Here is a 13,971-nt window from a genome sequence, read left to right as displayed (position 1 = left end):
TGAAACATACTTGGGTCTGTTCTTGAATAGGGTCTGCAGCCATGTTCACCCGATCATTGAGATATAAAATTATAAGCGATTGTAATATGAAATATATTTTATAATTATAAATACGAACTAGTTTTCAAACACTGCTAAGTTTCAATAACTCTTGTCCAAAAATTTCTAACTGTATTTTTAACTTCTTTTAAACTTTTATCCTAAAATGAAAGACCTTTTTCTAAGTAAAGAATATATTAATAGTATAGATTATCTTAAAACTGAAAGGAAATATAAATTTCAACCAGAGATTCATACATGCTGTATAAAATAAAACAATATCAATATTTCTTTGGGAAATACAACAATATCTTCACAACACTCAACACTACTTGTACGACCATGGAATGGTTTAGAGTGTTACGCTAGAGTTCAGTGTGACGCGCCATTATCCTGCTCTCGATGTCCTGGTGCAGCTTCTCCACCTTGAGCGTGTGTTTCTTTATCATCTGTTGCTGGTCTGCGAAATAGTCCATCTTGTCTCCGGCCGCAGCCACCTGACAGACACACACACACACACACATACAGTCTTGTAACCACATGTTTGTTTAATAATAAAAAAATATCAACCCCTTATAATGCTTCACATTTATATAAAAAAAGCAATAATTTTAATTTGAAACTAGTGTTACAAGTGGCGCCACATTAACTAATTAAATTATAACACAGAACCGTTTTAAATTTGAACTGGCAACATTTAAGTATCTACTTGTATTTACAAACTATAAGTACTGGCTTTAGACATTTTGTAGGACATTACTGGGAGTGGCGCTGGACATCGAGAATTAATACAAACCGTTCCTCGAACATTGGATATATGTCCAGTAACTTCAGTTACTTTAATTTCAAACATCCTCAGAATTTATTCAAAAATTTTCAATCGAACACAAGACGGCTGTGTGTACCGAGTTGGGTTCGAGCCCGAAACGAACGTTTTAATTTTTGAGTCGGACACTGCTTTAAAAAAACATTCAATAAATAAAGCAACGATTTCAATAACGGAAAAAATAATGGAATTTCAATCAGGAAAAAAAATAGGAATGAATTGGAAAATATGAAAAAACGATAAAACTGAAAAAAAGTAACCTTGCTATGATGCTTGCCGAGATTGCTTACATGATCTGCGTGGAGCGTTCGCAGCTTCAACAGACGATTTTCATAGTGCTGCAGCTCCACCTTAAAAAAACACATTCAAACAGTTTTTATTTGAATATGAAAACATTAATATAATTAGTTTTTAATTTGTAATGAGTAGAGCGTCACCATTATAAGTATAAATAATTTAAAAATAATCCATGAGCCAACCTTCAACGACGCCAGCTCGTCGACGGTGAAGTTAGCAGCCGTAGCTATCTTCCACAGCCCCTGGACCTTGGGCTCGATGAACTCTCTGTTGGTCGGACCTTCGAGTACAAACAAAGTGATGTGATTAAATTCCTTACAGCCTGTGCCTGTGCCACATCTGTGTCACCCGGGGCACGGACCTCGGGCAGCGATCCTCTGCAGCCTGTCGTATCCGTCTCGGAGGCCGCGGTGTTTCTCTCTCACCAGGTTCGCCTTATCCACGTAGTCCTTGTTGAACTCCTCGTTATTGTCCTTCTCGAAGTTGATCTCATTGAACTTCTCGATCTCGTCGTCATTCACCGCGTCTGCAGTATTTACATTGTTAACAAACAACGTGTTGCTTTACTTAATCACTTTTTCGGACTTCAAATCGACTGAATCTCTTTTGTGTTCGCGAATAACTCCCTCATTTATATATATTTTTTTTTCAGTTTGGAAAGGAGTTTTCTTTATTGGAAAAGCATAAGGAACGTTCTAAAATCATAGCTTATTTAAAAACCGCAATATAATTCAAAAATATTTTATATTTTCTTTTAAACCAAATCAAAATGCCTATTAATACGTAAACGTGAAAAGCCAATGCATGTACTGTAACTATGGACTTCCGTACACAATAAATCGTGTCAGAGACCACGCGGCTCCTTAATACCTTCCATTAATCCGAAAACAGCCTTAATCGAGTCAACGAGGCTTTTCCTTCGTGGCAAGTTACTGTTTCCTGTATACTCACTCTTATAGCCATCTTTCGGTTCGACATCGATATTGACGAGTAAGTCGTAGTACTGGTCGATTTTCTCCTGGTGATGCATGAACTCCTCCTTGAGGGCGGACAGCTCTTCGTTAGTGAAACCCGACGCCTCCGCCTTCGCCCACAGTATATTTAATTTTTTGTCTTTGAACAGACTCTTGTTCATTATTGATTCGTCCATCGCAGAGTTATAGGACTAAAATTATTAATTACAATTTAGTTCTTCTACAAATAAGCAGAACTATTTATAAGGAATTCTAGATTTTTATTTGACTCCATAGTATATTCGGATTGATTCATATAAGACAAAAACAAATGTACATTTAGTTATAACTGATAACACGTCACTATTTAAAAGCATCGTTTCTCAGGTCAATGACCCCAGATGATTTAATAGTTATCAATGACGTGTAAAGACATCGTTCTTTTTATTCTAAGCCTTTTAAAAATATTGCATTCGTAACTTTAATATAGCGTTACTGTATTAACCGAACCGCTGATAATTTAATGAACTCCCCACTCAAAGGATACGGTCATAGAATTGGTAAAATTTTTTCGTATAAAAATTTTGTTGTTTTTACTATCTAGTCTATAAAATAAAGACTATTATATAAATTTTTGTTCGTACTATATAAAAATTGTTTGAATAATGATATTATTTAACTGGAGTCAGGTTAAAGGCTTGCACAATCTAAAATAAAACTCAAAAAAATAAATGCTGAGAGTTTCGTCCTGCATTTCTTGTGATGAAATTCTTATTGAAAAACGTATTTTGTTGACAAACAGTCTCGGAGGAGGCAGAAGATTAGCGGACAGTCCGACCAAGGGATTATAATTTTGTTTATGGAAAAAGCATCACCCAGAATCCCTCATTTATCAGTGGATGCCTCAAGTAAGGGGAAAGTAAATATAACTACACCAACGCTATGCCTAGGTCTTGCCAAGACCATTGATCAGCTCAGGACTTCTCTCATAGTTACATAAGAGTATGAAGTTGGGCTGAACCAGTTCTTTTTTCATACACCCTACAGGATTAAAGGTCCAAACTCTTCTATCACCGACCCTGTCTATTTTTGATATAACCAGCAACATTGATAAGGATAGTCTCAAGCCAATGATTGGAAATATAACGATATACTTGTAGATATTCAAAGTTTACTCTCTGTTCAGAAAATTTTAAATGTAACTCAGTGTTTCGGTTCCTTTACAGCCACTGTGATCACAGGCTTGCAAGATGGTTTTGAAAGGGAACCAAAATGTCAGGATTATGTACATATAAAATAATAAAAACTCAGTCTCCGAAAAACTCGGTTCCATTTAAATGTGTACACAAAAAATCTTAGACACACATACACTTACAGAGAAATGGTCAAAATACTAGATTTTTTAAAAGGTTGCCATCACTGTGATGGAAACATTGTTGCAAAACTATTGGTTTGCAACAATGTTTACGTGTGAACAGGCCTCCACACTCAAGCAGAATGTAAAGTAACTTCTGTTCAAATGTTTTCTCTGATATCTAAAACTTAAGAATTCTCAAAACTATAATTGATTTATTGGTAAAGAATTCACTTACAGCATGTTCTTTTTGTTTGCCAGCTGGAACGTCTTCAAAATGATGTCTAAGCCCATAGGCATCCATAATGCTAGTGAGTTTGCGTCTTAATTCAGCTTCTTTGAGACCTTCTTTGTCGATACCCTCACTTTTTACCCTTTTATATGTAATTTCCTCTTTATCTTGGATCATCAAATCACTATAAAGTGATTTCAATTTCGGTTCTGGCAAGCGCTGTAAATTAAAATACATTATCATCAAGATAAATTTAAAAGTTAATTTTATTTCTACGGACAATTAGTGTACCTGTTTAGCTTTCGTCCATAGAAGATTTAACTTATTCATCCTAAAAGGTTTTTCTAAGGCTCTAAAGTCTACACCATTGCTTTTCTTTTCATTGGCGGACCGGCTATATTTGTTTTCGGTAAAAACATTACTTATTAGTACTGTAAAAATAAAAAACTGGATAGTGTATAAACGCATTGCAAGTAAACAACTATATTTACTGAATTAATTATTAAAATCAATTAATAGGTATTAGCTATAGAACAAAACAACAACTAGGTAGACAGTGAGTATCCAATTCAATAATTCTAGCAAATATATCGAGTAATGACAATTCACGATTGACACCACACGTCATAGTTCATTTTAAAGTATAAATCGGAAACGTGTACTTTAATTAAAAACAGAGATAACTTCGATGCCATAATGTTTCGAAAATTAGCATAGTACTATATAATTTCCTAAATATTTTACATGTATATCTAAATGTAATCAATTTCTATTTGAGAAAATAAATAAAATCATGTAAAGTTACTCAGTAGTCAGTTACCTGCGATATGGAAATTATTAATATAATTAAGTTTAAATAAACACTCTCATACATTTAATATTCTTGTAAGCCATCTTTCATGCTATTTATTTAAAGAATTATCAATAAATAAAAAGAACTACATATTTTATCTTTTTGGCAGTTTAGAATTTTGTTGTATTATTTTTTTTAAAAGTGTACATCATATGCTATTAACAAGAAAAATGTGTAATTTTTAGTTAAATAAAAATAGAATGAAAACATTTACATTTAGTAAAACTATTCAATTCAATTCGACAACCGAAAACTAACTTCAAGCTGTCTGTTCACTGTTGTCATCTTTGTTGTATTACTATTCGCTCTGCTGTGTGTCTACTGACTGCGACCGCTGGTCACACGAATCTACAGACGAGGGTATCCTGTGTCTTGTGCCTACTATGTATAGCTGGCATAGATAGTGTTTCAGTGTTCCTTGTCGCGCTGTTGACGTCTGCATATTACATTTTATTTCCATAATCATCTAATTGAAGCTGTAAATCCGTTTTATCAAATTTCTAAATATAAGTTGTCGTTTTCTATATCGGAAGTATTTAAGAATAATTCGTAAAACAGCGAAAAATAACAATAACAGCAGGCTACGGTCATGATAAAACTACATCTCATATAAGTAGTAGACGTGCACAGTTGTGACCATCGGCACTTTCTCTCGTGATGCGTTGCGAGTGAACTGTTACTCAACACTGATTGTGTAAAGGAGTCAGCGGAGTCATTTCTGATGATTTGTAACGGTAGTTTGTCGTCAACGGCGGTCCGAGGAGGAACCATTTGATGTTTTTGTGTAGTGTGATGTACAAAGTGTTGTGATGGTTGAACGTGAAGGAGTGCGCCGCGGAGGCTGCGGCTGGGGTGGCGGAGTCCTCGGTCGTTGGTCGCTGCGCCGTCTGTTGCTAGATAGCCCTTTAGTGGGCAGAAGACTTGCTCATTCAGGTATTTTCTCGAATATATTTTTAATTTTGCTTGTGTAATAATACAATAGCAGGATGACGAATGTTTATATCCCACCAATTGTTAGACATTGAAACAATAAGGACTCCAATCAAATAGGTCATTGCCATTAGCCTGGTGGACTGTAGAAAAAACAGCCTTTATTGTTACTATATAAGACTTATATTATAAGTAACATTTGGTAATTATCTTAAATATAGATCAACACTGACCTATGTATACATCATGTGTATACTAAACTCGCCCAATTTCTCAGAGCATGATAACATATTTCATCTCTCTCTATCTCATAAAGTGAAAAAAGGACGTACCTAGTATTTGTAATCAAAATATTTACTTAAGTGTAGTAATTTCCTTTCCATGTTTTTCTAATTGTTATGAGTTCTGTCTGTGTGTTAGAATGTTTTAACTACAATTTTAATGAATCATGATTATAAATCTAGAAATTGTATTATCTTTGTGATATATACAGTTATGATGAAACACATGATATGTTAATAAAATACCATGATAAAATATGATATGAGGTCAGATAAGTATTAAGTGTGATACAATAATAATTATTGAAAGTAAGCTTTTAAATTCTATACATAATTATTCATTGAACAAAAGAAAATGTATTATGTGAGAAAAAATTTTCTTATTGCCATTACAATAATTGAATTAATGTTTTTTGTAATAAACATGATTCTAGTAATTTTATTTAATATACATATTGAAATAACATTATAATTATAAAGAAAATCATTGACATTGGCTGAATAAGTTAGGCTGTATGGCTATATACATACATATAAAGAAAAAAAACATTTTTCAACAGAAATATGCATCTATATTTACACTCCATTTAAATTCCGGCTGTTAATTAAATCAAAACATAAATTTTCTATTTATGTTGGCTGTTGTGCCACAGTAACATCTTGGCTATGCGTCTGAATAATATTGTAAGATTGTATGTGTTAGAATTAATTTACTCTTATTTATTTCATATAATAATAAGAATTCAAAAGCATTTTTTCCTCGTAACTATGAGAAAAAAGACTTATGAGAAGTGTCTTATAAGATATACATTTTGCACAAAGATAATTCTACAATGAAACATGCATGAACAAAGTAATTATTGCTTTATTTTCGCTTTTATAATCTAGAACAGAAAATGTATAATTGCATGTTTATTATAATGAATTTGCTCAACATACATCAACTCTTAATACCTTAACCCAAATGCTTAAGGTCGCTTCGTTTTAATGGGTGCATTACTTTTTAATTCCAAGGGTAAGGAAGGTAAATATGTACTTCCTAAACTATTTATTTCTTAATTATATAACAAAGAAATATGAAAACGCAATGTAAATATAAGATTTGATGTCATTTTGATTAATCAATAACACAATGATATTTGTATTGGAATTCCCAAAATAATGTATACTAATATTTGGCGAAGTATTAATTCTTAACTCTATTTTTGTTACCAGTTCATTATATTTTATTCTGTATGCATGTATTAAAAATAATTATATAACCCTCACTAAATATCAAAGCTACATATTAACTTATATTTACTTAGTACTATGAAGTAATTCTTGAAGTTACAGAAAGAAATAAATTTCATTGACTTTGAAATTAATAAAATATATACTTAAAATTGTTCTAATATATATGGTTTGAATTATCTGAAGTCTGAAGAGACAATAATTCTTTATGAGACAAGTCTGCTTACCCAAAGTTTGTATTGTCACACTATATACAGGGTGTTGACAGGTATTAATTAATAAAACCTTGCAGATTATATTATTAACATAGCTTATTGAATAAGATATTATTAATGATTTGTATGGAGTGTGACGATGCAAACTAAATAAATATTCAGTTATAGTAAAAATTACATATCTATGTTCTATGAAATTTTAAAGGAAGACACTATTGCTTATAATCAATTTTCTTTATATAACATTGCATCATATTTCAAATATTTTATAATAACACGAAATAATAATTTATTGTTTATTTTTTTCTGGGATAAAAGCGTCTTTGTGATGGCCTTAAATTATATTAAATAGTAATTAAATTTATAAGACAATTGTTATCCCACAGCTGAGGATCTTTGAAAAAAATAATTATATGATAATTTTCAAATAGTATTAGAGTGTTAATGGGTGAACAATGAAGACTTTTTTCTCCCTTTTTCCCTATGAAGTATAATTTGCATTTATAATATTTTTAATCAATGCCGTGTGACCTTGATAAAACTGCAATTCGGCTATATTTTTTATCAAATCAAATGTCTTTAAAACTTTAAATATCATAAGTTTTGTGTCACGACATATGATATTTTATTTTTTTGTTTTTGTGTTATTTGGAAGCACAGTAAATATGTTTATGTACGTGACTCTCGGACAGGATGCGAACGGATTACGTGACCTCAACTCAAAAGAATGCGACATTCACAATTAACACATCTCATCTTACGTTGAATACGATTGCAACAGATGTCATATATTATTCGTAATTACTGTAAAATAATTATGTTTTGATAATTATTTTCATTTAATCAATCTAATTACTATAAAACGTCAAGTTTAAGTATTCTATTTGATATACAGTTCTAATGAGAGGAGATATTTTACCGTTCGGTATAAATCTTAGTTTACTTTCACATTGAGGTTGTCTATAGTGTTTTTTCATGGTCAGTTTAATCTGGTATATAATATATATAAAAAACGCCTCTAGTGTGAGAGAGCCTTAATTCACTGTTATTATAAATGAGGGTAGTTTCATGATCCACGACTTATTCTCTATATGAATAGTTTACACAGCCCAGTGGCAGATAATGTTTATCTGTTTGTTATCTAATTCACAGATAAACTTTGTAATTGCTCTCCTGTCAACGTTATTTATCTTGGGATTCCCTGTAAATAATAGTATTCTCAGTTTCTATCTGTTTGTGTACTTTTAAGGTAGTAATTTGATTATTAAAAAAACCGTATCCAGCTTTTGATATTGTCAAAATGCGTATCATGTTAAAATACATAAAAAGAAAAACATTTTTTGATCTATTTTTTATTTTATATGTATTTTTTTTTTAATATCCAATTTTGCTAATATTCACACGGCAAAGTATGATGACGTCATAGTACAACATTTAATAGCAAGTGTCTTCAAAACTATTGTTCTGTTTCACGTTTAATACGATTTCGATTTATTTTGTTTAAATATCTTTGGATATCTCGAAACCTAAACATATCTTTTATCTAGATTCAGACATTTTTGTTTTAACGACAAATATTTCGCATATTATAAGGCCTTTTTAAATATAAGAACTTTTCTGTCTGTATGTTTAAAAAATATACCCAAAATGATGAGATTTTGAATCTAATAGAATTTGGTTACAAATTCACCTTTGTATCTCTTTCCACCGTCTGTCTCTGTCGTCTGTATAAATATAATTTTTTGTCTAGACTTTTTGGTGTCTCTTATTTCTTAATTATAAACATTGAGAATAAGGTTTCGCTGATTTGACTCAAAGACTTATTGCGGAAAAACTTTTGAAAAGACTGATTGTTTATTGTGATCCTTAACTTATTGACCAATAAAAATAAGTACACTATTTTCAATATAAACTAAGAAAATGTAAAATTGTTAATTGGTTATAATTTGTCATAGTTCAACGCACGTGTACAATTCACAGAGTACGTGGGCAAATCACAGTTAGCTCCCGATTTTAAACCGGTTACTTGAACAGGCTAAGTATCAAAACATTTATAATGTGATAAATGTTCACTTTAAATTACACGACAAACAGTCTTATATACTGTCTGTTAGGTTTTATAATTCACTGTACATGATGGTATGTACTTGTTATAAATATCAGGGTTAGCGAGACAAGATAAAAAATGTAAATAAAGGTTTTTAACGGTTTTCTTTTCAAATTAACACGTAAGTATCCTCTTTGTATATTGTTTTTTTTTATTAATAAGGATAAGAATACGTTGTTAGTATAATTATTATGTTAACTGTACAGTAGAGCTATCAAAAATTATTATAACATTTTAAATAAAAATTATCGAAACTGAACACAGGTCGTATGTAAATTAAATAATTAAAAGAAAATGGCGAACCAGTTTTTATTTTTTAGAAAATAAAAAATACGTTATAAATAAAAACATAAAAGATAATTAAAATGGAATATAAATTTTTATATCTTAATTAAAACTAATAAATATGACCCTATCGACGGATACGCGAATGACTCGTCTTTACTCCACTTTTGGCTTTTCGTTTTACTATGAAATTACTACTTACAGAACATCGAACTACATATGTAATTTATGATAATTTTATTACAATTTTGCGACATATCAAATGCAAATAAGTAGAAAATAGGTTTACCGTATCTGTGTATTATTAATTAATTTAAATATTATGTTAATTACATTTTGCAGACTTTTCATATGAGACATTTATTTGAAACATTTTAACATACAAAACATCAGGTATACATATCGTCTGAACTCGGATTTGTCCGTTAGTCATAACACATTTAAGTGAAACAAATCTTAAATTTATTCAGGCAAGTTTTTTGTTAAATGAAACACAAAGAAATCGTATGAAGATGAATTACTTCATTCTTTAAGCCCATCTAGCTGCGGTGAAAGTGACGTTCTGAAATATCTCGCCTTCAACTGGGTTAGCTTTATATTTTTTTTTTCTATAACAAGCAACTATTGTGAATATAAAGCGATGTCAGCGCTTAAAGCGGACCTACTTTTTAAAGTACCACCAAACCGGATGTCATTTGAGCGATCTTTTGAATTATACTCTTATATTTATAAAGGCTGCCATTAAATGTAGTCTCCATGGACAATATATAATTAATTTATTGTTAATGCGCGTATAATATAAGTGTAGCGGTCCAAACAATAAACGCATACAAAGGTCATCCAATCAGAATTTACTACGGACAGAAGGACATTGTAATGACAAGGTAACGACTGCTTGTTATATATATAATTAAAATTAAAAATACTTTTACATAATATTTGTATGAGAAAATAGTTAATTTATTGTCTGATAGATGTCGCGTGCGGTTTTGTCCGCATATTAGATCCGGTTAAGAGTAGCCTCAATTATTTCTCGTGACATCACCTACCTGCGAGTGAGATTCCGTCAAAATCGGACCCAGTGGACACACAGGTGATAACACACGTTAGCCCAAATAAACAGACGAACAAAAATAAAAAATATGTTTACAGTTTTGATATAGAATATAGATAGTCATCATATGTATTTTCATATAGTTTTAATAAAAAGCAATTAATTTGAAATTACAAACAGACGTTTTAATTCTATTGTATAGTATGTATATATATATATATAATTAGTATATATATATAATTTTAAGATTAATGTTAAATTCATACAAACAAAGACATGATACTATTTCCATATTATATAATCTGTCTGTGTCACAAGACACAATATTTTCATGTTTATCTCAGTTTGATATCAAAATTATTATATATTGTAAAAATGCAATCAGTTTCTAGCAAATAGATCACTTGAATTATGTACAAATGAAAGAAGAAAATAGTCTTAAGAGATGCTGGGCGGGGTTTAATATCTGATTCAGATAAATGAATCTATTAAAACAATATTAATTAAATAAACAGTGATTATAACTATATATAATCATAGTCTCTAATATATAAAAGTGATTAAATTCATGAATACCATAAACAAAACTTCTGACTTTTTAATTAAATTAATTAAACTTTATAATTAAAATTTAAGTTAAACATTACTCTGATTCAAAAATATGTGAGATGAAAATTTTAGTACAACCTTTTAAGTCTAGTTTTGGGGACATTAAAGTTACATTTTCCTGTATAGTGTATCATGGCCGTTTCTTGTAAGAACTGGAAAATTTCAGTCAAGATCTTAAAAACTAGGTCGTCTAGATTTAAGCGGCCATTGTTATAGATTGGTACAATAATGCACCTGTTTCATTGTGAGTTTCTTTTCTTAAACAATAATTTCTATTCATATGTATACTATATATTTAGGCTCCTAACAAGATCATAAAAAAATATAGTCGTCTAAAGCCACTACTTACATAACAAATTGAATTTTAACCGGAACAAACTTGTCTTAAATAATTTGAACGAATTTTTACCTCAAACCAAAACACGTGAAATAAATTGAATTTCATTTTACAAAGACAAATCGCGTCGACAAATACTTTCCCGCGTAAAAGTGAACCAACCAAATGTCATTGTTTTAACGTCACTTCGGGTGCGTTCGGGAATTTAAAGGTTTGGTTCAAATTAAACGTAGGTGTCGGAAGTATATAATATATTTTCATTGAAGGAAATTTAAATACTTTGCGGATACGAAGAAGTTATTAGAAATTGTAATTTCATAGAATGACGTTCAGCGAACACCTGTTCACATAGGTGATGTGTAAGTATAGATTTTTTTATATTCTCTTCACTAACAGGTTGCATGTATCTATATTCAAATGCATTTGTTATCTTTCCTTACCTTATCTTTTACATCCCAGAGCCAAAGCCACATAAACCTTCATGACAATCGATTGCACATCTAAATATTCATTCATAGTTTTAAATATAATAATAACTAAAGTGGATTTCAATAATTCTATGGTTGATCTTGATTTATTTTTATTTTATATCTCGAAAAAATTGCGAATGTTTTTAAAATGATTCGTAATTTTATTAAAATGTTTGAAATTCGTCATACAACTGCCGGACCACAAATTAGCAATGTTTATGCTAATTTATATAATATGCAAATAATACTTACAACACGGCGGCCATTGTAGAAATATTTAATAAAAAATGTATAAATTTATATTACTAATAAAAAAAAAAAAGAAATAAATTTATATTTATGAAATCATAAAAGGAATTCCTGTTGATCGTTCACTCGCAAGGGATTTGTTACGGTCGAGAATATACAAGGAGTTAGGATTATATTTGGTATGTGTTTCATAAGAAATATACTGATTCACAATTCCTCTGAGAGCCATCCAACCAACCATCCATGTTTTATTAATTCATCCCTTATCGATTCCCGCCATTTATTATCTAACATTTCTCGTTATACCGACACGCCATTTTGATAATATTCGACCTCTCAAGCCATTTAATTCTCGTAATACTGAATAGAATATGAAATGTTGGCATTTCGTTTTTTTTTTTTATAAGATTTAAAATAGATCGAGAACTTAAAGACGACTCCATGGTTGAATAAGACAAGGTTTTTTATTTGTTCGATATTTTATATATTAACAATTTCTTATATTTTCCGCCATATTGCTATGTTATGCTCTAAATTTAAAAAGCATTAATATCTGTCATGTCATTGATGAAGTCCTACACGATCTTCGGTATAATTATCTACGCTAATATGTCTTATAAACTTATCATTCTGATTAATTTTCTTTATGCTATGCCATTGTCAGCGCGTGAATGTTGGTTAGTCATTATCACTGGAACCTGACATATAAATCACACTGCGTCCGCTGGATTACGCGTTTATACGTAACCACTGCGTTAAAATACGTGGATTATATACGTATGAAATCTATTGAACAACGCTTTAATTCCATATTGACTTAGAGTTATATTTTATTGCTTTACATAAATAATAGGGACTTCAAAGTGAGTTTGGCTGTAAATTAATTTTTGATTTAAATGATTAAAAAAAAAATGATTTTTTAAAGAGGGCGGTGTTTAATTCGATCGTATTATTTATGTTAATTTTTTGTGTCAATTTTCGTGTATACATTTCAATTAACCCACGTCTCTAATGTGCTGAATATAATATAAAAAAATATTTAAAATTTCACAAGTTTTACGTAAAAGGGGATTTTTTTTTAAAGTGTCATGAATCATGTTTATTTTTTACAATATTTTATGTGACAGATACTGATTTTTTTTTAAACTACGAGTGAAATTAAATTACATGTATGATTTTTTCCTCCACGTGCGACCTTCGGTGGCTGGGACGTTGAGAAGACTTATTTATTCAATAATAATGTTAAATAGGTGAATCTGATATGTTTGTTATTGCAAAATTTACGTGTCTTTTGGTTTGATACCAGAGGTAGTTAAGATCTGGTTGCCAAGTGATGGTGGGAACACCGAACAGGTATAGTAACAGAAATTATGAGAATTACTTACCGAAGTAATGAGACTTTTATATTGGACAATGATCTAGGAACATAATATGAGGTTATTGAGCGCATTGAGTTAGTAGATGCATATTATTTGTTGAACATTAAGGCAGTGCTGAGCTAATAGTTTCATAATATTACAAAGAATAAAAATTCATGGCGCCGTAACGGAATATAAAAGGAATGAAGATATAAAATAAATAAGAAATATAATATTAATATATATAATAATAATGAAACCGGTTTCGATGACTGAAATAAAGAAATTA

The 13,971-nt window shown here is 30.4% G+C and overlaps 2 protein-coding genes across 3 annotated transcripts in view; one reads left to right on the top strand and one right to left on the bottom strand.

Moving 5' to 3' along the window:
- Positions 1-215: 215 nt before the first annotated feature.
- Positions 216-4,296, bottom strand: LOC116769042 (alpha-2-macroglobulin receptor-associated protein). Of its 2 annotated transcripts, none has more exons than XM_032660020.2 (7): positions 3,993-4,296; positions 3,708-3,920; positions 2,114-2,327; positions 1,524-1,688; positions 1,345-1,442; positions 1,156-1,215; positions 216-536 (listed from the first exon to the last, which is right to left on the bottom strand). In XM_032660020.2, the coding sequence occupies exons 1-7, from the start codon at positions 4,167-4,169 to the stop codon at positions 405-407; spliced, it is 1,059 nt and encodes a 352-aa protein (XP_032515911.1). In that variant the 5' UTR covers positions 4,170-4,296; the 3' UTR covers positions 216-404. The 2 variants fall into 2 exon arrangements, with proteins under 2 accessions (XP_032515911.1, XP_032515910.1); XM_032660019.2 differs by having other exon boundaries at positions 1,126-1,215; positions 3,993-4,294.
- A 529-nt stretch (positions 4,297-4,825) lies between these two features.
- The window catches only part of LOC116768942 (E3 ubiquitin-protein ligase RNF19B-like), a 31,118-nt gene continuing 21,972 nt past the window's right edge, over positions 4,826-13,971 (top strand). Inside the window, exon 1 of the mRNA XM_032659870.2 lies at positions 4,826-5,487. Coding sequence (XP_032515761.1) covers positions 5,364-5,487 — 124 coding nt within the window. The 5' untranslated portion in view covers positions 4,826-5,363. The remainder of the gene's footprint in view (positions 5,488-13,971) is intronic.

The sequence above is a fragment of the Danaus plexippus genome, chromosome 5, assembly GCF_018135715.1.
Source record: "Danaus plexippus chromosome 5, MEX_DaPlex, whole genome shotgun sequence".
Classification (NCBI taxonomy): domain Eukaryota; kingdom Metazoa; phylum Arthropoda; class Insecta; order Lepidoptera; family Nymphalidae; genus Danaus; species Danaus plexippus.
This window is presented reverse-complemented; position numbering and strand designations above follow the sequence as displayed.

Coding starts and splice junctions, on each gene's coding strand:
- LOC116769042 (XM_032660019.2), bottom strand. CDS start 4,169: ATGCGTTTATACACTATCCAGTTTTTTATTTTTACAGTACTAATAAGT. Junction 2,328..3,707: donor GCAAACAAAAAGAACATGCT/GTAAGTGAATTC, acceptor TAATAATTTTAG/TCCTATAACTCTGCGATGGA. Junction 1,216..1,344: donor ACGAGCTGGCGTCGTTGAAG/GTTGGCTCATGG, acceptor TGTTTTTTTAAG/GTGGAGCTGCAGCACTATGA.